The 27,569-nt window shown below is 40.0% G+C and overlaps 1 protein-coding gene across 1 annotated transcript in view; it reads left to right on the forward strand.

Annotated features, from left to right (window-relative positions):
- The window catches only part of CTR9 (CTR9 homolog, Paf1/RNA polymerase II complex component), a 28,532-nt gene extending 4,789 nt beyond the window's left edge, over positions 1-23,743 (forward strand). Inside the window, exons 5-25 of the mRNA XM_030331838.2 lie at positions 749-838; positions 3,416-3,564; positions 5,469-5,576; positions 9,063-9,170; positions 9,313-9,549; positions 9,782-9,871; positions 9,985-10,113; positions 10,221-10,404; positions 11,556-11,644; positions 12,374-12,559; positions 12,668-12,755; positions 13,643-13,791; positions 15,544-15,660; positions 15,818-15,963; positions 17,111-17,182; positions 17,651-17,786; positions 17,937-18,083; positions 18,464-18,621; positions 19,693-19,789; positions 20,018-20,130; positions 22,657-23,743. Coding sequence (XP_030187698.1) covers positions 749-838; positions 3,416-3,564; positions 5,469-5,576; positions 9,063-9,170; positions 9,313-9,549; positions 9,782-9,871; positions 9,985-10,113; positions 10,221-10,404; positions 11,556-11,644; positions 12,374-12,559; positions 12,668-12,755; positions 13,643-13,791; positions 15,544-15,660; positions 15,818-15,963; positions 17,111-17,182; positions 17,651-17,786; positions 17,937-18,083; positions 18,464-18,621; positions 19,693-19,789; positions 20,018-20,130; positions 22,657-23,083 — 3,020 coding nt within the window. The 3' untranslated portion in view covers positions 23,084-23,743. The remainder of the gene's footprint in view (positions 1-748; positions 839-3,415; positions 3,565-5,468; positions 5,577-9,062; positions 9,171-9,312; positions 9,550-9,781; positions 9,872-9,984; positions 10,114-10,220; positions 10,405-11,555; positions 11,645-12,373; positions 12,560-12,667; positions 12,756-13,642; positions 13,792-15,543; positions 15,661-15,817; positions 15,964-17,110; positions 17,183-17,650; positions 17,787-17,936; positions 18,084-18,463; positions 18,622-19,692; positions 19,790-20,017; positions 20,131-22,656) is intronic.
- Positions 23,744-27,569: the final 3,826 nt, after the last annotated feature.

Consider the following 27,569-nt stretch of genomic DNA (forward strand, 5'->3'; position numbering starts at 1 on the left):
CATAGAAGAGCTTTACCTTATGAAAACGATCTGCAGGGCACCTAGGTGGCTCAGTCGGTTAAGCATCTGAGTGCGGCTCAGGTCATGACCTCACAGTTAGTGGGTTACTGAGTTTGAGTCCCGCATCCAGTAAGCTCAAGCCCCACTTCCGGTGAACACGAGCCCTGCTTCGGGTTAAAAAAAAAAAACAGTAGTCCCCACTTTGGGAAAGCCCCACTTTCTCTCTCTCTCTCTCTCTCTCTCTCTCTCTCTGTCTCCCTCTCTCCCTCTTTCCCTCTCTCCTCCCTCCCTCTCTCCCTCCCTCCCTCCTCCCTCCTGCCCTCTCTCCCTCTCTCCTTCTCCCCCTCTATACCTTGTTCATTTGTGCCCTCCTTGTCACATAAATAAATAAATACGTAAATAAATAAGATCTACAGTGATCTATGATCATTGTTTCTTTTTAAGCTACATGAATAGAAGCTATACCAGTTAAGAATAATCTGTAATCCACTTCTAAAGAGTCAATAAGCAATTTCTATTTGGACAACGGTCAGCTCTTTTACTTATTGTTTTATAATATTTAATATGACTTTTATTTATAAGCATATATTAATATATTCTTATGGAAAACAGGTTTTGATATGAAATCATTTTTACCGTATTCAAGTATTTCTTATTCAGAGATGTATTTGATTTAGGTGAGTTCATGTAGAGCGTATGAGACTTGTGTTTTTTAAACAACTCATGTTTATCTTTAAAAATCATTTAGGGAAAGCTTGCATTTCATTCAACAAGAAGGATTACAGAGGAGCTCTTGCTTACTATAAGAAAGCATTGCGTACTAACCCAGGATGTCCAGGTAAGAGAAAAACTTTAAGTCTAAGCTGTGTATGATCCAAGTGAAAATATTGAGGATTTGACAGTTGCCTATGAAGTTAGTTGTGAAAAGATGCTATAGGGTTGTTGAAAGAATTGAAATTTTTTAAAAATTTTATGTTTGATCCAAAAGCTGAATAGCAGATCATCTTATAATCTTTTTGTTCTTACAGTATTTTTCTATTGAAAATCAGTGATTTAGCAAATCTTATTGAGAATCAACTATGTGCCAGGCATTGTTCTAGACCCAAGGAATGCAGCAGTGAACCAAAGAGACAAAAATCCTTGCCCCCATGGAATTCATTTTCCAGTGGAGAAGATAAAATGAGTAAAATATAAACTGTGCAAGATAGTGGTAAAAGGAAAGTAAAGCAGAAAAGGTATATGAGAAGAACTGGGGGTTTGCTTAGAAAAAAATCAGGAAAATATGTCAGTGAAACAGTAACATTTGAGTAAAAACCTTAAAATAATAAGCATGTAGATTAAATGGGAGAAGATTATTCCCAGAGAGGGGGAATAGGAGATACAAAGGCTCTGAGGAAAGAGTGGGCCTAGCAGGTTTCAAGAACAGTGAGGAAGCTAGTGTGTCTGGAATCAAGAGGGAAAATGAGGAGGAAAAGTAGTAAGAACTGAGTCAAAGATATAACCAAGGACCAGTCATGTAAGGCATAATAGATTAGTATAAGAACTTTAGCTTTTACTCTGACAGACATAGGAAGCCATTGGAGGGCTTTGGGCAAAAGAGTAAGTAACATGATCTGACTCATATTGAAAGGATCATTTTGAGCTTCTGGGCTGAGACTAGAGTGGGGCAGGGGGGCAAAGATAGAAGTAGGGAGACCAGGCAGAAAGCTGTTGCGGTCATGTGGGTCAGAGATGATTGTGGCTTGCACTAGGGTGGCAGTAGTGGAGGTATAAGTGATCAGATTCTATGTATACTTTGAAGGACGAACTGACAGAGTAGATGTGATATATGAGCAACTGACAGAGTAGGTGTGATGTATGGGCCAAAGGAGGGATCAAAGGTAACTCCTTTGCATAAGCGACTGTAAGAGTAGAGTTACATTTTAGTATATCTGGAAAATAGCTCAAGAAGAATTATTTTTCAACATGAAAATTTTAAAATACCTTTTATTTTTTTTTTATTTTTTTTTTTATTTTTTTTTTTATTTTTTTTTTTTTCAACGTTTACTTATTTTTGGGACAGAGAGAGACAGAGCATGAACGGGGGAGGAGCAGAGAGAGAGGGAGACACAGAATCGGAAACAGGCTCCAGGCTCTGAGCCATCAGCCCAGAGCCCGACGCGGGGCTCGAACTCACGGACCGCGAGATCGTGACCTGGCTGAAATCGGACGCTTAACCGACTGCGCCACCCAGGCGCCCCTAAAATACCTTTTAGATGTACAACTGGAGAGGTCAGGAGGGCTGTAGTTCAGGAAAGAGGTCTGAGCTGAAGTAATTAATTTGGAAGTCATCAACATATAGGTGGTGTATAAAGCCATGAAACTATGAGGTCGCTAGGGGAGTGAGTGTAGGTAGAAAAGAGGCCCAAAGATGGAGTTCTAGGGCATTCTGGCATTGTAGAAGTTAGGGAAATGAGGAAGATGCAGCAAAGGAGCCTGAGAAGGAGCAGCCAGATGTAGGAGGAAAAGAGAGTAAGTGCAATGTCCTTGAAATCCAGTGTAAAATGTTTCCAGGACAAGACATCAGACAGTATCACATTCTATTGTTAGGTCAAGTAAAGTAGGGACTGAGAATCAATCATTGAATTCAGCAGCATACTAAGCATTAGTGACCTTGATAAAAGCAGTTTTACTGGAATGGTGGGGGTGAGATCCTTGTTGGAATGCATTTAAGAAGATAATGGAAAAGGAAAGTTATTAGAGGCAGCACACACCTGTAGATAGATATGTCAAGGACTTTTGTTCTCAGGGGAAGAACAGGAGTGGGTTGACAATTGGAAAGGAAAATGGAATCAAGAGATCTTTTTAAGATGGGAGAATGTATATGGATGAGAATGATCTGATATAGAAAATTTGATAATGCAGGAAAAAGAGGAGAGGTTTGCTGAAGCAGTGTCCTTAAATAAATGAGAAGGGGTGAGATCTCATGACCAACCAGTGGAGAGGTTGACCCTTCATGGGAACCTGGTAGAGTTTTGGCATGGCCTTAAAATTGGGGAGCATGTGTAAGCATAGCTCTGAAGAGAATGACAGTATGTGCATGTAGTCAGGCACGATATTGAAGACCTTACTGAAGCTTTTTGCTCTCTGTTTAAAAATTTCTCTTCAAAAATTAAGACACTGAAGGTAGAGTGTAACCAGGAGTGCTAGAAGACGAGAAGTACCAGTATTGTAGGTGTTCTGTTTATGATGAGAAAGGAGGAGAGCAGTATGGTATACTATCCACTGAAAGCAAGTTTGTGGTCTACCAGAAGATTTTGTAGTGTAAATATACTGAGGTTAATTTCAGGATTTTGAGGCTCAATGTTTAAGTATTTTGTTTAATTTGAACCCTAAAAATGTCCTAGTTTGACAGACTGAATGACTGTTTTTTTAGCGGAAGTTCGTTTAGGAATGGGCCATTGCTTTGTGAAACTTAACAAACTGGAAAAAGCTCGTCTGGCATTCAGCAGAGCCCTGGAACTCAACTCCAAATGTGTGGGAGCATTGGTTGGACTGGCTGTACTAGAACTCAACAATAAAGAGGTATGTGAGTGAAAAAAAAATTTCCTGACTGATTTGTCAGACTTACTGTTCCTTATCTAAAATTCTTGAGGCCAAAGTGTTTTAGAGGTCAAGACTGCAGGTAATAGGTTATTGGGATGCCTGGGTGGTTCAGTTGGTTAAGCATCTGATGCTTGGTTTTGGCTCAAGTCATGATCTCACATTTTGTGAGTTCAAGCTCTGCATTATTAGGCTTTGTGCTGACGGTGTGGAGCCTGCTTGGGATTCTCTGTCTCCTCTTTCTGTTCTTCCATCCCCCCTTTCTCTCTCAAATTAAGTAAATAAACATTTAATAAGAAGATTTCATGTAATAGAACTGTAATATGATGCCTGGACTGCATAATATATAATACCCAGGTATTAGGACACCACCCCAAATGCAAACATGTATTTCTGTGTCAGAGTGAGTGACTGTTCACACTAATAGGGTAACCTCACAATTCAGGTAAAGTTTTGCCACCAAGTGAGCTTACTGCAAGATTACAAAACAGCTTGTGTTTTAAGAAGTTTTTGGATTTCAGAATTTCAGGTGAGGAGTTGGTAGGTTGTATATCAGTTTGGCATGCTTTCAATTGCAAGTAACAAAAAGCATACTACAGTGACTTAAACATGAGGGGTTATATCATCCACTAAACCAGCTATCTAAGGTCTTGGATTTGGCACCTCAGTATCATTAAACCCAAAGTTTTACATCTTTCTGTCCTTAGTATGTGGATTTTTCTTCTCATGTCTGTCACCTCATAGTTGCAAGATAGCTGCTGCATCTCCAGGCATCTCATCATTTCATGAGCCTGATATGGAGGGAGGAAAGGGAAAGGATAAACGGCTTTCTGTTAGAGCAGTTCTGTCTCCATCATGCTTCCCCTTGTGTATAATTGTCTAGACAGGGTTATCAGGGTTTCTCAGCACTATTGACATATGGGGCTAGATAGTTTTTTGTCATGGGAAATTATCCTACCCGTTGGTAGGCTGATCAGCAGAATCCCTGACTTCTGCCCACTACATGCCAGCACATCCGCCCTGTTGTGATAATGAAAAAAATGACATTACCCCCAGTTTAGAAGTGCCTGGGCCAATCCCCAGAGAAGGGAAATAGATTATCTTAACTGTTTTAGATCAGTCATCATTCATCCCCTGAGGTTTGTAAAGAGGAAAAGGGAACTTTCCTTCCTGAAATTAAAAAACCTCCACAGGCTGTAAAGTCTGGCCTCTGTTAACAGGGTAAGAAGGGTGTACAAGCTGTTGGGTAATCCACAAACATCTGCCACACCAAGAAGACAGCTAAAATCTATAAAACTAGGAGGGGACTTTTTGTGAGGGAGGTTCTAACAATTTAACTCAGTATTTGAAATTTTTTTTATCCCTGCTGAATGTTAACTAAATAAGAGCTATGTTTGGTGTCTGAACTTAGATTTATATAACCTATTTTTCAGACTATAAAGAAAATTTTCAAAAAATGCTGATTAAACGAACCATGAGGTCCTGACCTGAGGCAGAGTCAGATACTTAACAACTGAGCCAGCCAGGCGCCCTGATCCCTCTGGTTTAAATGAAGGAATCCACCTCCAAAACGCCTCGTCCTCAGCTTGCTCTCTTAAATTTCAGAGATGCTAGGAGTGCCTGGGTGGCTCGGTCAGTTGAGCGTCTGACTTTGGCTCAGGTCATGATCTCGAGGTCCTTGAGTTCGAGCACTGCGTTGGGCTCTGTGCTGACAGCTCAGAGCCTGGAGCCTGCTTCAGATTCTGTGTCTCCCTCTCTATCTGCCTCTCCCCAACTCATGCTCTATCTCTCTCTCTGTCAAAAATAAATAAACATTAAAAAAATTTAAATTTCAAAAAAAAAATGCTGATTAAATAATGGCCCTGTTGTCATCATTTTTCTTTTAGGCTGATTCCATCAAAAATGGTGTCCAGCTTCTTTCCAGAGCCTATACTATTGATCCTAGCAACCCCATGGTATTGAACCATTTGGCAAATCACTTTTTCTTCAAAAAGGTAAGAGAACTCAATTTATTAAAGTTGTTTGCTTTTAAATCCTGATTTGTTTCAACTAAAAAGTTGATACTCTACTTTTTAACTTGGAAAAAAAAATTAAAAATCTCAGGAGGTTTTTTCAGATTAGAGTTTGTATTAGTTAATTGGGGGTGGGTATGTTTGTTCATTCATTCACTCATTTTATATTTATTGACCCTTTATACTATACCTAACACTGTGATAGGGATGTGGAGACCAATAAGATAGAGTTTCTGTACTCAGGAGTTCAGTTTCATAGAAAATGCAGACATGTAAACAAATGTAAATATAGAAATAAAGGTCTCTACCCTGCTGTAGTAGAAAAACGAAAGAGGAAGTGATCAAGTGGTTAAGGAGGTTTTCACCAAGAAGGAACAGCCCTTGAACTGGGTTTTTAGGAGGAGATCTTTAGGTAGTTGAAAAGGGAAAGGTACAGATCTATGAAATATTCTTAGTAGTTTAGTAAAAGCATGGCATATGGTGGGCTCATGATAGACAATGCATTGGATCCAGATGGTGGGACACTGGTGTGATATAAGGTGTTTGGACATACTTGTCTAGGCAACCAATGAGTCATTGAAGTTTTTTTGTTTTTGCATATTGATCAAGATGTATTTTTGAAAGTTGCCACTAATTCTGTAGAAGCAATGGTATTTTAGATTTTTTTGAATGTTAAAATTCGGTATTTCATTGGCAAAGTTATTATACAGTAAGTATGAAAGTTTTATCTGCCATATGGAAACCAGGTACTAAACTGTACTAAGAACTTTAAACTAAATAGCAAGTTAGGTAAAAGTTCACTAACTGTATTAATCCTTATTAATAATAGATACTATATCACCATGATTATTGCCACTAATATGCAAGTACTGTTATCTTTTTAAAATGTTTATTTATTTTGAGAGAGAGATTGAATCCCAAGTAGTGTCTACCCTGTCAGCACAGAGCCCAATATGGGGCTCAATGTTATGAACTGTGAGATCATGACCTGAGCCAAAATCAAGAATTAGACACTTAGCCAACTGAGCCATGCAGGTACCCCCCAAGTACTATTAAATATGCATTCTGTGGGAGTACCTGGCTGGCTCAGTCAGAAGAACGTGTGACTCTTGATCTCAGGGTTGTGAGTGTGAGCCCCACGTGGGGTGTATAGATTACTTAAATAAGATTTTTCAAAAAATGCATTCCATGAATTTGTATAATAGTCACAACATTCCTATGAGATAGTTAATATTATCCCCATTTTGTGGATGAATAATTGAGGCAGAGGTTATAGCCTAAGGTCATACAGCTATTAACCGTAATGCTGTACTTCCTCTGGCTATAGAAAGCATACTTGCTGTTCATAATGAATTAATTATTTAAGCTTTATGCTGTAACTTTTATAGTATGAAAAGGCAATTATTTAGGGAGAAGATGGAAATGTATCTTATAAGTACTTAAAGTGTTACTGTTTCAGATAAAACAGTTACAGTAAGTTTGGTTTTTACTGAAAAAAACAAAGGACTGATAATCCTAAATATTTGAATATATATTTAATAGTCATTGCTCACAGCTGTTAGGACAGCATTCTTGAACCAAATGAAAAGGATTCCACTTTAAATTTGGGGGACACCTGGGTGGTTCATTCGGTTAAGTGTCTGACTTCAGCTCAAGTCATGATCTAGCAGTTCGTGAGTTCGAGCTCCCTCTGTCGGGCTCTGTGCTGACAGCTCAGAGCCTGGAGCCTGCTTTGGATTCTGTGTCTCCCTCTCTCTCTCTGCCCTCCCCCACTCGCACTCTGTCTCTCTCTGTCTCTCAAAAATGAATAAACGTTAAAAAAAATTTTTTTAAAAAGAAAGTTAAGTAAGACCACTTGCCAAAATTCACTCATCTAGCAAATAGTACAGTTGAGATGTAGTATTTCAATTCTCTGCCCACTACACTGCATTGCCTCCCCTGTAGAGGAATCATTTAACCAGATGGGGGGAAAGGTATTATTAATTAATATCCCAGACACTCAGTAATTAACTAGTAAAGTAGGTTTAGAAATGGGAGGAGCCATGGTGACTCCTGGAGCAATTACCACAGACCTCCAGAAAGAACTGAGAACTGAGCTTGGTTGTTTGATTGGAAAGAGAAGCAGCTAGAATGCAGAGTGGATTAAGGACAAAAATTGGGGCGTGAGGGGAAATCAAAGAGATGTGAATGAGGACTTTAAATTGGAATGTAATCTTCAATACTTTTTATGTTGAATTTCAAAGTAGAATCATTTTATTCCCTAAGAGATATGTCATGAGTCAAGGAGTAACAAAAATAGAAAAAGTATATTCCAAACCCAACATTTGACCTTTACCCTCATCCCAGGGACCAATATATAAATTTAGCTAAAAGGCTGTGCAAAATAATTCAGAGTGTAGAGTTTGAATTATTTAGTTCAAATTCAGGTATCACCACTATATAGTTATGTTGCTTTGGGCAGATAATTTCCCTAAACTTATATTTCCTTACTTGTAAAACAGTAATAAATACCTACTTTATAGGATTTGAGGAGTGGCATTTAGAATTAAATGTAATGTGCATATTAAATACTTATCTAATGGGAAAGAGTTACTGTTAAAACTACAATTACATTATTATTCCTAATATTAAAAAAAAAAAAGTTGAAACTGTCCATTGACCAAACAGAGGCTCTCCAGACCAGACTTATAGCCAAATGGGTAAAACATATCCTTATTAAAACCAGACTTATAGCCAAATGGGTAAAACATATCCTTATTAAAACCAGAAAGTTGTTTCCTATCCCTGATGTATAAACTCTGACTTTGAGATTCTCAGGAGATTAGCTCGGTAATCCAAATTAAGTCATGACCCATGGGAAAGTCATGACCCATGTATTCAAATAGAGCTGAATTCAAATCTGGTCACTTAAGCTTGCTACCCTCATGTGTTAGAACATTTCTTTGGTGTCGGGAAGAAAAAAATTGTATTCAGATTCTAGCTTTTCCACAATACACTTTATTTCTTTAAGCCTCCATTTCCCCATCAATAAAATGATAATAATGACAATCTTTGCAAGATTTTTGACTGAGCCTAGAACTAATGTAAATATCATACCTACCACAGTGCTTGGTATATAATAGTTCTCAATAAATTGTAATTGTTCCCTTTACTAGTAATAAGGGACTTGACCTCTCAGGGTTTCTCATCACAAAAATACGGCGGATACCTCAAAGGATTGTTGCAGGATTAAATGAAGTAAGAGATATAATGGGTAGATATTAAGTTCTGGGTAAATAATGTTAGTTCCCATCTTCCCTGAAGTTATCAGCAAGGGGAATGAGAAAAATGATTTGTAATTCTAGGTATTGTGCTGTTATTGTTCATTCAGTGAACACATTTTAAAAATGAAATTTGAGGAAGCCTTATGATTGAGACTGTTTGAGTTGTTTGAATTTACTCATTTGGTTTCTGGATCTCCTTGTTCAGGATTATAGTAAAGTCCAGCACTTGGCTCTCCATGCATTCCATAATACAGAAGTGGAGGCTATGCAAGCAGAAAGTTGCTATCAGCTGGCTAGATCATTCCACGTTCAGGTAAGGTCATTTCCAACCTTCTCCAAATAGCTAATTCTTTTGTTTTATAGGTTTTCAAGTCTTTCAAAACTTTTCTACATTAAAAAGAAGGCAGAGAATCTTTCGTACATACTGTTGGTCTTGTTTTATTTTCATTTTTTAGGAAGATTATGACCAAGCTTTCCAGTACTACTATCAAGCCACACAATTTGCCTCATCCTCTTTTGTGCTGCCATTTTTTGGCTTGGGACAAATGTATATATATCGAGGTGACAAAGAAAATGCATCTCAGTGCTTTGAGAAAGTTTTGAAAGCTTATCCTAATAATTATGAAACTATGAAAATTCTTGGCTCTCTATATGCTGCCTCAGAAGATCAAGAAAAACGAGATATCGCTAAGGTACATTTTAAAAAATCTTAGCTATTCTCCATTATCACTAGACTGTCATTCCTCATTCTTGTTATTGCTAGTAGAGATATGATGGAAGCAGTTTTGTTAGCCGAGCTTGTTCCAGTTGAAATAACGAACAGTTGACGTATTAAACAAGGTAGAGTAGCTACCACTTTTTACTTTGACGGCCTGTAGTTGCTTAATTAAGCCTGCTTTAGCTTAATGATCTCTTTTATCCCAGGGCCATTTGAAGAAGGTCACAGAACAGTATCCTGATGACGTTGAAGCTTGGATTGAATTGGCACAAATCTTAGAACAGACTGATATACAGGTATTTTAACAGTGCTTTTTGTCTCCTACATAATGTGTTTTTTGAAAGCGTGGTATAGTGTTTCTCCCTTTCATTTTCACTTACACCGAATTCTCTCCACCATGAAAATACAGGGTGCCCTTTCAGCCTATGGAACAGCTACACGGATCCTTCAGGAGAAAGTGCAGGCCGATGTCCCGCCAGAGATTCTGAATAATGTGGGTGCCCTCCATTTTAGACTTGGAAATCTAGGGGAGGCAAAGGTAGGAAAATAGAAATATTCAGTTCTTACATACTGTCAGGTGGAACACACACCTTTTTAGATGTACCAACTAAGTCTTAACAATGTAATTTTCTTTTTTTTTCATAGAAATATTTTTTGGCATCATTGGATCGTGCAAAGGCAGAAGCTGAGCATGATGAACATTATTATAATGCCATTTCTGTTACAACATCGTACAATTTAGCCAGGCTGTATGAGGCAATGTGTGAATTCCACGAAGCTGAAAAACTATATAAAAACATCTTACGGGAACATCCTAATTATGTTGACTGTAAGAATTGTAAACTTTTTTTTATGAATTAAAATTCCCACAACAGCAGCAAAAATTTAGCCTGAAAAAAAAATCTTTCTTAGAACCAATAGTAAAAAAATATGAAGGTTATCATGTCGCCTTTTCTTCAAGGCAAATTTGTGGCCTTAAAAAAATAAAAAAGATGCAGCTTCACTTAAATTTATGCTAGAAACTAAAAGAAACAACTAAAAATGAGTTGAACCATATTTCATAAAGTAGGTGATCTTCAGTGTGCCAGCTACCTTTATTAGACTTTGAACAATTCCTTGGCATGTTTGGTGCTAGATATACTTTTCTGATGCTCCTGCTCTAATTTCATATTCGCATTTTTGCAATGTTTATAATAGTGAGAAAAAGCACTGCTTTACCTCAAAATAATTATTACTAAAATGTCCTACTTTGAGTTTTTACATCGTAGATGTAAAATTCAGACAGTTTTTAATTAAAAATGATTTGCAATACTGTATTTCCCTTAAAAGTACTTAAAGCTATGATATTTTGACTCTGGTTAAATCAGGAGCTATTAACTTGGCCCCTGTCATGCTGCTATGGATACAAAAGTGATTTAAAAAAATCAGATTTAGTTCAATGCCAGGCTGAATTTGGTTTGATGGGTAGTAGTAAACCATTATTAGTTTCTGGAGAAAATAACAACTTACATTTGTGCGGCACCTTTTTACTGTTCTTTAAGTGGAAGCCCACAATTAGAGCCCAGGTTTTCTAACTAGTAATCCCTAGTAGTCCATGCTTTCACTATTTTGCCTATGACAAGCAGCTTTTTAAGAAAAAGTGACAGTACTGTGCATCAGAGAGAAACTGGAAACAGAACAGCTCTGAGTTTTGAAATAACTTTGCTGGAGATAAGGGCTTGGACCAGGATGTGAACACTGGAATAGAGTGGAAGAAATAAATCTGAGATTTCAAACAGTGACTTGATAGGAACAGAATTGCTCTTTAACTTGTGAGATTATTAATTAGTTTTATTGGTGCTCAATTTTTTTTACCTATGGGATTTTTCTGTTCATTGTGTGAATGTATTAACAGAAATCATTTCAAAAGTACGGCTTTAAAATTATTGTCTTTTATAGATAATATTTTAAACGTAAAAACTTTTAAATGTATATTTTTAGGCTATCTGCGCCTTGGAGCCATGGCTAGAGATAAAGGAAATTTTTATGAGGCTTCAGATTGGTTTAAGGAAGCTCTTCAGATTAATCAGGTTAGTCGTATTAACTCTTAGGTTTGAAAAACAATTATTTCACCTTTTCTCCCTAGATTTTCATTTTAATGGCTATCATTTCTCTAATATCTTGACATCACCCTATTTTATTTACTTGTTGAAGTTACTATAGTGTAGAAGTTATGTAAACTTTTTTTTTTTAAAAAAAATTTTTTTTTCAACGTTTATTTATTTTTGGGACAGAGAGAGACAGAGCATGAACGGGGGAGGGGCAGAGAGAGAGGGAGACACAGAATCGGAAACAGGCTCCAGGCTCTGAGCAGTCAGCACAGAGCCCGACACGGGGCTCGAACTCACGGACCGCGAGATCGTGACCTGGCTGAAGTCGGACGCTTAACCGACTGCGCCACCCAGGCGCCCCTAAACTTTTTGATTGTTAGCCACAGAAATAGATTTTACATCATAGTTGAGTATACACACGTGTGTATGCAACAACTAAAATGAAGGTTTTGCAAATCTTTATGTACCGTTGCCATGTGCAGTACACTGGCATTATTCTATATTCCATTCCATCTATATTCCATTCTGTTGCATTTCTTATGCTGATAACTACACGCTAAAGTGATTTTACAATTCATTAATCCATCCCCACTCTCAAATTGTAAATGTGGCTTGTAAACCTCTTTGGTAATCAGCTATTGTAGAAAGGTGATTAATATCTCTGAATCCAAATTACAGATTTTGTTTCTTTTTATATGTGTGTTTCAGGACCATCCAGATGCTTGGTCTTTGATTGGCAATCTTCATTTAGCAAAACAAGAATGGGGTCCGGGACAGAAGAAATTTGAGAGAATATTAAAACAACCATCTACACAGAGTGACACTTACTCTATGCTGGCCCTTGGCAACGTCTGGCTCCAGACTTTGCATCAGCCCACCCGAGATCGAGAAAAGGTAATTTCTTTTTGTCCCTTATTTTTTTTTCTTTTTGTATCTTTAAAACAAAACAGACACTTGATTCCTGTTTGAATTTTGTTTTATAATGTATGTTTCTTTTTATAGGAAAAGCGTCACCAAGATCGTGCCCTGGCCATCTACAAACAAGTGCTCAGAAATGACGCGAAGAATCTGTATGCTGCTAATGGCATAGGTGATTATAAGACACGGGCATCTGTAATGATTTGTGAAATGAATGCTTTCAGAGGAATGTTTGTAGATCATAATTTCTCCCTAAATGTAATAAATGAAGTTGTATTAAAATAGGGCTTTTAGTGGCTTTTCTGGCTACAATTAGAAAATTCTTTTTTTTTTAATTTAAAAAAAAATTGTTTTTTATTTATTTTTGAGAGAGAGTATGAATGGGAGAGGAACAGAGAGAGGGAGACACAGAATCCAAAGCAGGCTCCAGGCTCTGAGGTGTCAGCACAGAGCCCAACACAGGGCTGGAACCCATGAACCATGAGATCATGACCCAAGCCAAAGTTGGATGCTTAACTGACTGAGGCTCCCAGGCGCCCCTTAATTTTTTTTTAATGTTTATTTATTTTGGAGAGAGAGAAACAGAGTGTGAGTTGGGGAGGGGCAGAGATAGACGGAGACACAGAACTCAAAGCAGGCTCCAGGTCTAAGCTGTCGGCACAGAGCCCGACATGGGGCTTAAACCCATGAACCATGAGTTCATGACCTGAGCCAAAGTTGGATGATTAACTGACTGAGCCATGCAAGCGCCCTTACAGTTAAAAAATTTTTTTTTTTTTTTTTTTTTATTTTTAAAAAATTTTTTTTTTTTTTTCAACGTTTATTTATTTTTGGGACAGAGAGAGACAGAGCATGAACGGGGGAGGGGCAGAGAGAGAGGGAGACACAGAATCGGAAACAGGCTCCAGGCTCTGAGCCATCAGCCCAGAGCCCGACGCGGGGCTCGAACTCACGGACCGCGAGATCGTGACCTGGCTGAAGTCGGACGCTTAACCAACTGCGCCACCCAGGCGCCCCTGGTTAAAAAATTCTTAAATGTGAACCTTTTTATAATTTTAGGAGCTGTTTTGGCCCACAAAGGATATTTTCGTGAAGCTCGTGATGTATTTGCCCAAGTAAGAGAAGCAACAGCAGATATCAGTGATGTGTGGTTGAACCTAGCACACATCTATGTGGAACAGAAGCAATATATCAGTGCCGTTCAGATGGTAATGTCTTATCGTTCAAGATATTTTTGTATTGTGTTCATTGTTTTTTTTTTAAGTTTATTTACTTAGAACAAGCTGGGGAGGGGCAGAGAGAGAGAGAGAGAGAGAGAGAGAGAGAATCCCAAGCAGTCTCTACACTGCCAGTGCAGAGCCCAATGTGGGGCTCGAACTCATGAACCCTGAGGTCATGACCTGAGCTAAAATCTGGAGTCAGACATTCAACTGACTGAGCCACCCAGGCGCCCCTATTGTGTTCATTATTGAGCAGATGTTTTCTTAACCATTCTGGCCCTCTCATGGAGCTGCATGCTATTTCTTGTGATACTGTGTCTATTCACAGGCTTATCATCATATAATGTTAAGGCCAGTCTTTGGTGTCTAGACAGAGATACGAGTCCTGGTTCCACCCCTAATTGCATGCCTTGGGCTCTGAGCCAGTTTCCCATTTATGAAGTGGAGATCAGGTACCTTAAATTCACAGAATTGTGTAAACATCCAGTATGAAAAGTACTGTACACCATACTTGGCACTAACGTACTAGTATATCAGTAAATACCCAAAAAATAGGATTTAATATTTGTTTGCTTGTTTTACATTCTTCTTTCTCAGATGGGAAAACTGAGTTTCAGAAAAGTTAAATGACATTTTAAAAAGAAAAAACTCCATGGGGATTAGTTTTTATCACTATAGAATTTTGTTAGGCCTTTCATATTTATGGAGTGCTTGAACTTAAAGAGTCATATTTAGCATCTAGCGGTGCCTGGCTGGCTCAGTCGGTAAAGCATATGACCCTTGATCTCGAGGTAATGAGTTCAAGCCCTATGTTGGATGTGGAGGTTACTTAAAAATAAAATCTTAAAACAAATATTTAGCATCTATAGCATATTAAAAAGTAAAAACATCCTTAGGATCTATGGGAAATACTATGATGAAAAAAAAAAGTTCTTATCAGAGGTAGATGACAAGGGCAGGCCAGGCTCCTTGCAGTGGTTAACCTTTTTTCTAAGGAGGGTGGTTATTATCAAATTCAGAATATTGAAAGGTACTAGCCACAAGGATTTATAGGACCAGACTGCATATGGTAGTCTCAGAGGTTGTGTTTTTGGAGGTGGGCCTTCCTGTTCTGCAGAATGATAAAGTTGCCTTTTAAAAATGCAAGTTAATTACTAGGGATATTCAGGGGGAAACTCTTTAACCATCTTCCATGAAAAAGAGCTTGCTTATGACAAGATATGATCCATGGTCAAAAAGTGAAGTGTTCATGACAAAATTGACACCAGTATTGCCATATATTGGTTTTATAAGAAAACTTTAACAACCAGAACTGTGAGACTTCTCATGCTCATTGCCAGTAGGTTCCATCAATCCTAAAGAAAGGTGGTAGAGAGTATAGCCCAAAGGAACCAGGTATGTAATTTTTAATAAGTTGTCAGTAAGCTTGTCCATAGATTTTATTGCCAGAGATATGAAAAAAGCCATCCAATCTATCTTTTCAGTATTGGTCTAAGTTTCAAATGGAAAAACGATTTTGAGTACCTAGTTGTTGTTTGTTCGTTTTTTTATCAGCTTTTTGTGTTGTGAAAACCTATCCTGGTGAATGTCAAAACTCATTCTCAAATTATTCTTTGAAATTAACCATTCAAAGGGTAAAACACCTTTTCACGCAGCTTTAAAATTGCTTGAAATCTGTTACACAATGACAGTATCATTTAATCCTTGTTGTATTTTAATTAACTTTTTGTTTTGTTATAGTATGAAAACTGCCTCAGAAAGTTCTATAAGCACCAGAACACTGAAGTTGTACTGTATTTGGCTCGGGCACTCTTCAAGTGTGGCAAGTTACAGGAATGCAAACAGACTTTGCTAAAGGTGAAAAGGAGAACTCCTTATTCTCACTTAATTCTATGCTGCGTTACATACTTTTATTCTATTTTATGCATGTTTGTATACCTAAAATTATATTTGAGTAAACTTCTTTTCTTGTCATTAGATTATATGAAATATTTGCTTTGTTTTTTACCTACAGGCTAGACATGTGGCGCCCAGTGATACAGTACTTATGTTTAATGTGGCCTTGGTCCTGCAGAGACTAGCTACCTCTGTTCTGAAAGATGAAAAGAGTAATCTGAAGGAAGTACTTAATGCTGTGAAAGAACTGGAGCTTGCACATAGGTAAAGATTTTGTAGAAACAACTTTTGAAATGCTTTGTTTCTTTAAATTCATTTGTCTCATACAGTACTGAAAATCACTTCCCTGAAGCCATCTCTACTTAGAAGCATTCTAGTGGTTTTTAAGCCAAAGCAGGTGGCTGCCACCAGGTGGCGCCAAACTGTGACCAGGACCCTGCCAGATTTGGATGGTGTAGTGTCCCCTAGAACTGGCTGGCTAGTTTTGCAAGCTTGCCCTAAATTTTCATTAATCTGACAGTAATATTACCCAGAATTTTGCACACTTGAAATTTTTAGACCCCACTTATGTTGGTTTTACTGCTTATACTGCTGTGTCTTTTCATGGAATATTAATTTTCATTGAGCTAAGATTAAGGCCTGTCCTCTTAAATATTGAATGGGTTTCTGCACTGAGCTCAAAATTTATGTACTTTTATGGGATTTATTTGTAATTCTGTGCGTGGTAAAATCAAAACTTGATATCTCTTCAGGTTTTGTCTAACCTTATTTAAATTCTTATAAAAGCATTTCTTGCCTCACCTGGTAGACTAAGTGCCTTTATGGCATACACCTCCTAACCCACATGCGGATATATTTAGTAAATACAGTGTTTAGTTACATATTGGCTGCATGAACTGATTTTGGGTTATTTGTGAGTTTACTGATGATATTAAATATGACTACTTATATTCGTGAACTTGTTTTTTATTAAACATATTGAGTGCTACTTTGATGAGAGTTTTTTTTAAGTAGGTTTCATATATAATTTTCTTATTGAGATAGCCTTTCATGTATCAAATAGGTTCATGTAAGTCAATCAATACATAAACCTTTTCTCAGACTATTTTTGTAGACCAGATTAAAAATCTAAAGAGCCAGGGCACCTGGGTGGCTCAGTCGGTTGAACATCCAAAGTGATCTCGGCTCAGGTCATGATCCTTGTGGTTTGTGGGACTGAGTCAGTGCAGAGCCTGCTTGGCATTTTCTGTCTCCCTCTCTCTCTCTCTCTGTCCCTCCCTTGCTCATGCGTTCTCTCTCCCCCCCTCTCAAAATAAATAAACATTTAAAAAGTAACAAAATAAAAATCTAAAGGGCCTGTTTCATTATAATTTTTTTTCAGTGAAATATTTTATTTTCTCATTCCATTTAGATACTTCAGTTACTTGAGTAAAGTGGGAGATAAAATGAGATTCGATTTGGCCCTTGCTGCTACAGAAGCCAGGTAATGTTACTACTTATGGAAGGTGACTTTGGGTGAAGCAGTGATGTCGATGTGTGCTGGGTGGCCTTCCAGGGGTCGGTCTTTCCCACTTGTCTGTGGGACTCCCCAGCATGGACAAAGTCTTTTTTCCAAGGGTCCTTTCAGGAAATATGACAAAATCAATTCAGTACAAGTACTTACATTGTGTGGGGAAAATACTTTCTATCTGTTTTCACTCTTTGATTCACATGTGAAGATAATGTTGAAAATATATCTGTGATTGGAGAGGACACTTATAATTTGGAAAGTTACCAAAGTTGACAGTATTGACTTATGAGAAACTAAGTTAATTTTGCTAATTAAAATATCCCATAAATATCTGCTAATGATCTGGCTCTCTAGCTTGTGTAAGGAAAACAGATCCTCTGAGTTTTTGAGCAAAAAAGATACTAGCTACATTCATGTTTCTCTAAATCTGGAATATTGTAGGCAGTGCTCTGACTTACTGAGCCAGGCCCAGTACCATGTCGCCCGGGCACGTAAACAAGATGAAGAAGAAAGGGAGTTACGGGCCAAACAAGAGCAGGAAAAGGAACTGTTAAGGCAGAAACTTCTTAAAGAACAGGTATTTATTGTGTTTTCAGTTATACTAGAATTCAAGAATGGTGTGCACACACACATACACCTTGCATGTTAAAGAAGTCCTTCTGCTGGTATTCGTGATATTTTTTCAACATTTTGATGCAGTTTCTTCCTACTCTTTTTTTCCTCATAGGAAGAGAAACGTCTCAGAGAAAAAGAAGAGCAAAAGAAACTTTTAGAACAGCGGGCCCAGTATGTTGAGAAGACCAAAAATATTCTTATGTTTACTGGAGAGACCGAAGCAACAAAAGAAAAGAAAAGAGGAGGTGGTGGTGGACGGGTAAGATGTGACTCCTGCTGGTACTGATGGCACCATCCTTGTCATTTGACTTTCAGAAGTGAATATAATTGGTTCTGTTTATTCAGTGCTTAGTCCTTAGTTTTGACCTCCTCCTTTGCTAAGAGGCAGTCTTCCAACACAGTGCTTTATATGGTATTATCTGGAAATGCATTCCAGTGTTAGCTCCGTACTTGGACCTGGTGGTGACCTAAGCCACTTGAGCCATTCACCCTAATTAGAAGTCTTCAAAATATGGACCTCACCCACCACCCCTCCCATGCAACTTGATAAAAGATCCTTCGTTTGTCAAATGGCTGATAGGATCTGACCTCATTCCACCAGCCAGGCGAGAACTGATTATAGTCTTGTTTGGATTGCAGCGTTCTAAAAAGGGAGGAGAGTTTGATGAATTTGTCAATGATGATACCGACGATGACCTGCCTATATCCAAGAAGAAGAAGAGAAGAAAGGGCAGTGGTAGTGAACAAGAAGGGGAAGATGAGGAAGGGGGTGAAAGAAAGAAGAAAAAGAGGAGAAGGTATTATCAATGTGTTGTGAATGTATTTATTGGAAAATGTGTGCAGTTTAGAATGAGAAAACCTGCGGTGCCCACACTATCCACGTGCAATCTTAGAAAAGTCACCAAGCCTCAGTTTCCTTTGTGTAAAATGTAATAGTGATGCCCACCTCAAGTTTTGCTAGATGTGTAATATGTGAATTAATGTGAAAGAAGGGCCTTTTATTTTTTTATTTTATTTTTGTTTTAAGTTTGTTTGTTTGTTTGTTTGTTTGTTTGTTTGTTTTGAGAGAGAGTATGCATGTGCAAGCAGGGAAGGTGCTGAGAGAGAGGAAAGAATCCCAAGCAGGCTCTGTGCTGTCTGTACAGAGCCCAACTTGGGGCTTGAACTCACAAACCACAGGATCATGATCTGAGCCAAAATTGGAAGTCAGACACTCAACCAACTAAGCCACCCAGGCGCCCCTGAGAGAAGGACCTTCTAATCTTCCTGGTGCCATTTGCTATTAGATAAGTGGTGCCCCGCCCATCTCTCACCAGAGGTGCCCCTGAGCTGTCCCGTTCCTCACTTGTGGTGCTTCCCTGCCCAGGAACCTCCAGTTGGCTCTCTTAGCAAGGCCTGTTCTTCCCACCCCTGGCTGACTCTACTTGGGGAAGAACCTAATGAATTCGTTCCGACATGGACCTGTTAAATGGAAGCTGTGATCGGACATCAGCAGGCCTGGAATGAGTAGCTGGCAAGGAAGGAAGAAGAGAGGAAAGATGTGAGATCAGGAGCCTGGGTCTTTTCTCCCATCCTCTGTCCCGCCACCAAGTACAAGATTCGGGCTTATCTTAGATGAATAAGAGGACTCAACAGAGACTAAATTATTTGGTGGACATTGCATAAGTACATGGTTCTTGCAGACTCCTGAGCTGTGTGCAGCAGTTGTAAATTATGGCCTCTGCCCTTGACGAGTGTTCAGTATGGTTGAGGATAGCCCAATAGAGAATACCATTCAGAATGAATAATATTTTGATGACAAAGTAGTCTTAGACTTTCTAGGCATGAGTGAACCTTGACAGACTTTCTCTTGTTGTTCACTCTTGAAGACCTCCAAAGGGAGAAGAAGGATCTGATGATGAGGAAACAGAAAATGGCCCCAAACCGAAAAAGCGACGTCCGCCAAAAGCAGAGAAGAAGAAGGCTGTAAGTTTATAATACTGTGTGGTTTTTATGTCCTGCTGTAGGCACAAAGGCTTGCCCTACATAAGCATGTATTCTTCCCCTGCAGTTTCTTCAAACACAAATGCTTCTTTTTGAAGTGTGTTGGTTGCTATTTGTTATCATCACACCGCAAACTAAGTTTAACAAGATGTCCTAACGTAATGCAACCTAGGAATCGTGATTAATCTGCTATGTCTGATCTTTCTGTAGCCCAAGCCAGAGCGTCTGCCTCCTTCAATGAAGGGAAAAATAAAATCCAAAGCCATAATATCATCAAGCGATGATTCTTCAGATGAAGATAAACTTAAAATTGCTGATGAAGGGTATGAATTTTTCCCTTAGCGCATTCTTTTTTTTTTTTTAATGTTTATTTATTTATTTTGAGAGAGAGGGAGAGGATGTAAGCGGGAGAGGGTGAGAGAGAGAGAATCCCAAGCAGGTTCAGCACTATCAGCACAGAGCCAGACGCAGGGCTTGAACTCCTGAACCAAACCGTGAGATCATGACCCAAGCCAAAACCAAGAGTCGGACGCTTAGCTGACTGAACCACCCAGGCACCCCTTCCTTAGTGTGTTCTTTTAATGAAAGATAAGAATGGTCACTGTGCCAAAATGTCTTCCCTCCAGCTTCTTAGAATCTCTGAGGTGGAAGAAACCTTAGCACACCTCTTAATCTAACCCTGTCATTTTGTCCTGTCACATGTTTTTCCCTCAGAGAAGAAAACCTATTTTGAAATCTCATTTCTCCATGGATATTAGGTGAAATTTCCTGGATGGTATCCTTCTAAATGAATTGTCTCACTTTCCTACACTTACCAAACTGGCTAAAACTGTTATGAGTAGCCTGATCCTGGTCATGTGGAAATGGGACTTTCTTGACCATTTCCTCCCTTGTAGGGCAGTGCTGACTCAGCTGTGCCTGCTCCATGAGGGACTTCTCCTAGACTGCTTGGCCACTGCTCTCCTTTAGCTTTTGGCACACCTGGAGAAGCAGTATTGATTTTACTTGTCCTAAACTTGTTCCTCAAGCTGGAGGTTCCCCAGCTTGGGATAATGCTATCCCATCCCATGTATTTCTCCTGATGGCTGTCATTTCATTCATTTGTTCAACAGTCATTTGAATGTCCATTAAGAATTCCATGAGATAGTGTGCTGAGTGCTTGGGGATGCAGAGGAAAAAGTCCTAGACTCTGGCTTCAGAGAATGTGTGCTTTAGAAGCAGTGAAGTGTAACATAAACAAAAAGCCACATTATAGTGGGATAGGTATTGTCACTTATGGTTTTGTATATTGCTCTCCAGGGTCCATACCTAATCTGGAGTTGAGGGGAGGGTTGTAAGAGACTTGTTTTGTAAAAGAAAGGCTGTTTGAGTTGAATCTTTGAAGAAGAGTGCTGGTTGGTTAGAGGTGAGCAGTTAGCATGTTGAGAGAACTAAGGGTGACAGTGGGGTTGCTGGCCTCATAGGTAACGATCTCTAGGGAGGCATCTGTAAAGACTTGCAGTTCCTTTTTTCTCTGAAGACACTGGCTGACACACATTGGGGTTGCTTTACCCTTGCCCACCGTGTTACCCTGGTCAGTGGTAAAAGGCCAGCATGAGCAGAGCAGTGAAATGTATGGTTTTAGAATGAGCATTGTTAAAATGTGTAGGCAGAAAGGTCCATGTGAGAGGCTGAGCTGCTGTCAAACTATGAGGTCAAGGCCAAGTTGATTTGAGCCACTTGCATCAGTTAAACTTGATCCTGAGTGTCACGAAGTGTTTGCTTATTTGGCCAGGTGGAATGGTGGGAAGTGGACCCAGGAGGCCCACTGGCCTTTAGTATATATAGGGAATGAATGTAGTGTCTTCCTCTTACTCACTCTTCATACCTACTCAGGGTGACCGGAGTTACATATTGTATGTGTAGGTTTCTTCTCTCAGATTTAAGCACCAAGAGCCTTCCTTCAGTCATGTGGAGATGGTTTCATTTCTGAACAGAAGAATGTATTATGTCTCCTTCGCCCTTTTTATACTGAACCCTGTGCCATTTAATATTCCTTTCCATGGAATCCAAAACTGAGGAATATGCCACAGGGGAAGTATGTTCTCCTGTCCAGAGCTCTGGGGGGTGAGCAGCTGTCACCACAGTTATGGGAATGTTCTTTCCTCCAGAGCCTCCAGGAAGCCAAGATTTCCTGGGTGCCACCACCATATCAAGCATAGGTACAAGTCCCATTCACTTTAACCCATCAACTGATAAGTAGAGGGGAACTCAGGGCAAAAGTAAGTGAGCTACAGAAGCCTTTTAGCCCTGGCTTCTTATCTTGAGTAAGACTCAACTCTGGTGGAGGGCACGAGTGCAGCAGCAAATCCTGGATAGAAATGGTGCCTTTGCTCTTCAGGTATCTGATAGGACGGGGAAGAGTCCCACTCATCCAGCCTTGGGAGATGGTTAATTCTTCAGAGTCCCTACAGCCAAGCAAAATCCTAGGTTTCCCTTCTGCTATGAATTTGCTTATAAAGATAAATGTAGCCCTTCCTTTTCATAATTTTATGTATGAAATTGAGAAGTGCTTCATTCTGCTGAAAGGTGCCTGATAGAACCCAGTGAGAGTCCTCCTTTACTGTTTAAACGCTGTGTCATAACTAAAGTGCCTTATTTTTTCTTTTTAATCCTTTTTGATTGTGAAATATATCAAATTTACAAAACAGAACACAAAACAAATATCACAAAGTGAACACCGGAGTTAACACCCTCCACGTCAAGAGATAGAATATTAAATGCCCTTATTTGTTTAGAAAACATTCTCCACTTGTCAAGGCTCCCATTAGCCCAAATCCTGGTGTCTAACCAGTGCTTGTCTTTGCCAGACATCACCGCAACAGCAACAGCAACAGCGACTCCGACGAGGGTGAACGGCGGAAGAAACGTGCCTCTTCGGACAGCGATTCTGATGAGAACCAGAACAAGTCTGGCAGCGAGGCCGGCAGTCCCCGGAGGCCCCGAAGACAGCAGTCAGATGAGGATTCAGACAGTGACCAGCCAGCCAGAAAGAGAAGGCCCTCGGGTTCTGAACAGTCTGACAACGAATCTGTGCAGTCTGGGAGAAGCCGCTCTGGAGGTTCTGAGATGGACTCTCGCCCGGCTTCTCCAAGTGCCGAGTCAGACCACGATTCCGAGAGAGGATCTGATAACGAGGGCTCTGGCCAAGGCTCTGGAAATGAATCAGAACCAGAGGGATCCAACAATGAGGCCTCAGATCGGGGCTCAGAACATGGATCAGACGATAGCGACTAGGTTTTATTTCATAAATAAGCTTCATCTCTGGAGGAAACTTTTTTAATATATGAAAGCTGTGACAGAAACGCTTCAGATGTTTAGTCAAACAATTGTGAAATTTTTCCTAAGGCAGTTTTTTTTTCTACCCATTTGTATATTACTAAGCCCCAAGAGATATTTCCTGCGCTAAAGTCCAGTATCTGAGTCTCTTGAGCAAGTGAAGAATGTGACTGTTCCTCGTTGCGGTACAGTTCTACCTGTCATGTGTGAAAACCACAGGAAGAATAAACCCAGATGCTATATCATTCCTACAGAGGTTTGGCTGAAACTGGCAGAGACGTCTCCTCATCTTCATACGTTAAGCAGCATACTGTTTCGGTTTTTATTGCAGTCTTTGACCAAGTGGTGCAGGCAACTTGGTGTTCATGTCTTTGTTCCATTTTAAGTTTAGATTGAGGATATTTTTATTTTCTGGAGGAGGAAGTATCTACTGTATAATCGCACCAAAGTACAAGTGAAAGGAAGGTTTTCTCCAATAGTGTAACACTGCAGCCGTGTAGATAAAAACCACAGATACGTAATTTGTTAGGTCGACTAAGATGTGGACAAGTGCTTTTCTGTTAGTAGAATGCAAAGACCTACATACGTCACACAATAAAATTCTCTTACCAACTTTTATGGGACATCGTGTCATTTTTATTTGCTCAGTATGTTTGTGTATGAAAATTTAGCAGTAAATAAGCTATGCAAATATTTGGAAGAACCTGAACTAGGCTGAAGGTTGTTTACTCAAAACTTCACAAATTTTTTTTTTTTTTTCTAAATTTTTTTTTTTTCAACGTTTATTTATTTTTGGGACAGAGAGAGACAGAGCATGAATGGGGGAGGGGCAGAGAGAGAGGGAGACACAGAATCGGAAACAGGCTCCAGGCTCTGAGCCATCAGCCCAGAGCCCGACACGGGGCTCGAACTCACGCACCGCGAGATCGTGACCTGGCTGAAGTCGGACGCTTAACCGACTGCGCCACCCAGGCGCCCCACAAATTTTTTTTAAAAGATTTTATTTTTAAGTAATCTCTCTACCCAACTTGGGGCTCGAACTCACAAGATCAAGAGTCTCATGCTCTACTGACTGAGCCAGCCAGGTGCCCCGAAACTTTCATAATTCTTTATAGATTGTGGAGTTTTTTTTTTTAAGATGCAAGCAAACTAAGGTACTCATATGTATTTGTATTTTCAATAATTCAGTGATTAACAGTTTGAGTAACATTTTTTATGTTGCACTGTATAGTTTGTAGAAAAGCTGTAATTAACTTAGTAAGTATTAGGCATTGAGAATGCAGAGATAAACTGTCTTTCCTGCCAAAAGTCTAATGGAGATCAGTTCATTGTCCCTATGGTGTGAAAAGGGGAATGTTTGCACAGGTTGTGGGTGCAGAATGGAGGATGAAGTCAAGACAAGGTTTCCTGAAGGACAGGAGACCTGTGATGATGACTCAAGTGACCAGCCAAGTGAAGTATTGGAGTGTGTTCTAGGCCGTGAGGGGCGCGTGTGCAGCTCCGGGAATTCGAATGTAAGAGAGGCAATGAATTTCTGCCTTTGAAAGGTGAGAAGCCTGAGATTCAAAAGTTCATGCAGCTGGTAAAGGTGAGATTCGAACTAGAATCCAGGTCTTCACTTTCTCCTTTTTCCAATACGTCACATATAAACAGTGAACTAGCCAATCCCCAAGTGACAAAAATCCATCTAAGTTAAAAAGCATTTCCCAACTGATAACTCGACATCAAGGAGTAACTAAACAAACGTATGTTGGTAGAAAGTCCTTTGGAGAGCAATTTTTGGAGGGATTTAACACAATGCTATCTCGCTGTTTGAGGTTTTGGCTACAAAGGTGCTTTTTAGTATATGCACTGATTTGTAATTTTGGAACGCATTCCACCTCAATATGGGTATTTCTTCCAGGTGTGCCCTCAGATTAGGGCAGTGACATGCCCCCCTGACCATGGTGCCCACACCAGAAGCCACTGTGAGGTTTCTTCTGGCAGAACTCCCCTCTGGCCATAATTCGGAGCCTGGAGGTGACTGAAATGACAAAGAAGTGGGGACTGCCCCACTGAGGAAGGGGAAGGTCTTCCTGACAAAGGAAGCCTTTGCTCTGTGGCTGCTGCCTGTTCTGGGGCCTGCATGTCAGGATCAGCCTTCCATTTCTTTCCTTTTTTTTTTTTTTTTTTCTTTTTTTCCCCAGGCAAGATTGACAACATTTTATGACTTTCAGATGTACAACATAATGGTCTGGCATTTGTATGTATTGCAAAATAATTACATTAATGTAATCTAGTTAACATCCATCACCACACATAGTGACAAAAATGGAAAACAGGGGGCGCCTGGGTGGCGCAGTCGGTTGAGCGTCCGACTTCAGCCAGGTCACGATCTCGAGGTCCGGGAGTTGGAGCCCCGCGTCAGGCTCTGGGCTGATGGCTCGGAGCCTGGAGCCTGTTTCCGTTGCTGTGTCTCCCTCTCTCTCTGCCCCTCCCCCGTTCATGCTCTGTCTCTCTCTGTCCCAAAAATAAATAAAAAACGTTGAAAAAAAAAAAAAATGGAAAACAGTATGGAAGTTCCTCAAAAAATGAAAAATGGGAGCGCCTGGGTGGCTCAGTCGGTTGGGTGACCAACTTTGACTCAGGTCATGATCTCGCAGTTCGTGGGTTCGAGCCCCGCATCAGGCTCTGTGCTAAATGCTTGCTCAGAGCCTGGAGCCTGCTTCAGATTCTTTGTCTCCTTCTCTCTCTACCCCTCCCCCACTTGTGCTCTGTCTCACTCTGTCTCTCAAAAATAAATAAATGTAAAAATAATGAAAAAAAAAAAAGAAAAATGGAACCACCTTATGATCCAGCAATCCCAGTTCTGTTTATTTATTAGAAGAAAATGGAAACACTAACTTGAAAAGGTATATGCACCCCCATGTTCACTGCAGCATTATTTATACTAGCCAAGATGTAGAAACAGATCATCTAAGTGTCCCTGGATAGATGAATGGATAAAGAAAATGTGAGATATCTTCCATTCCATACACACAATGGAATATTATTTGGCCATAAAAAAGCATGGAATCTTGCCATTGGTGACAACATGGATGGACCTTGAGTGCATTATGCTAAGTGAAATAAGCCAGAGAAAAAAAGATAAATATTGCATGATCTCACCTATCTGTGGAATCTAAAAAATGAAATGAGGCTCATAAATAAAGAGAACAGATTGGTGGTTGCTAGAGGTGAGAGGTTTGTGGGGAATGGGCTAAGGGGGGTCAAAAGGTACAGACTTGCAGTTATAAATCATGAAATCACGGGAATGCAATGTACAGCTTGGCAACTATAGTTAATCATACTGTGATGCATATTTAAAAGCTGCTAAGAGTACATCTTTTTTTTTTTTTTTAAGTAGACACCATGCAGGGCATGGAGCCCAGGGTGGGACTTGAACTCATGACCCTGAGATCAAGACCTGAGCTGAGATCAAGAGTCAGATGCATGGGGCACCTGGGTGCCTCAGTGGTTGAGCATCTGACTTCAGCTCAGGTCATGATCTCGCAGTTCAAGCCCCATATTGAACTTGCCATTGTCAGCACAGAGCCCGCTTTGGATCCTCTGTCCCCCTCTTTCTGCCCCTCCCCTGCTTGTGTTCTCTCTCAAAGATAAACGTTAAAAAAAGAAAAAACTATTAAAATAAAAAAAAGACGCTTAACGGACTGAGGCACCCAGGCACCCCTAAGAGAGTACATCTTAAAAGTTATAATCACAAGAAAAAAAATGTAACTATGTACAGTGAAACCTATCATTCAACCCTCTGCCCTAGTTCTTGGTGGTCTCTCAAACCTTTATGATTGTCCAAGCAGCCTATTTTATTTTTCATAGCTCCCAGTAGTTGAGGGTATGCCAGGACCTGTCAGTGTCGTAAAGGACCTCAGACAATGCCTAGATCCAGGCTGACTGGAAACCAGACCCTCAGGCCCAATAGGTCCCTTTCACAGGAAGACTGAGTTCCTGTTGCTGTGCCCTGCGGGTGGTGGCTATTTAATATATGGGACAGCTGGACCAAGGCAGAGAGCACAGAGATTGCTTCCACAGGCCTCCGTTCCTTGATTGCAGCTGTGTAGGCCCCAATTAGTGGGCAGGCCGAAGCTCCTCAACAAGCAAATAGGCCTCCTTCCCAGAAAGACTGGGGCTGTATTTCAGTGTGCTCTCTATACAGAGGCCAGAACATCTCTGATGATTACTGTCCCATGGGACCCAGGAATACAAGCCCCCAGGCGCTCAGAGCCAGGTGATCAAGGGGCATCCCCTGGGCTACAGCCACAAAAACTGGGTCATGGCAAAACCAGGGCATCAGCTGCATATAGAAGCTCCTCTCCGGGAGAAACTGGAGCTGAGAAGCACGGCCGAGAGGGGCCTCAAAGATGGCACCCGCCAGGAGGGAGCAGAAAGATGGCGTCCATCGGTTTTT

Source organism: Lynx canadensis, chromosome D1 (genome assembly GCF_007474595.2).
Source record: "Lynx canadensis isolate LIC74 chromosome D1, mLynCan4.pri.v2, whole genome shotgun sequence".
Classification (NCBI taxonomy): Eukaryota; Metazoa; Chordata; class Mammalia; order Carnivora; family Felidae; genus Lynx; species Lynx canadensis.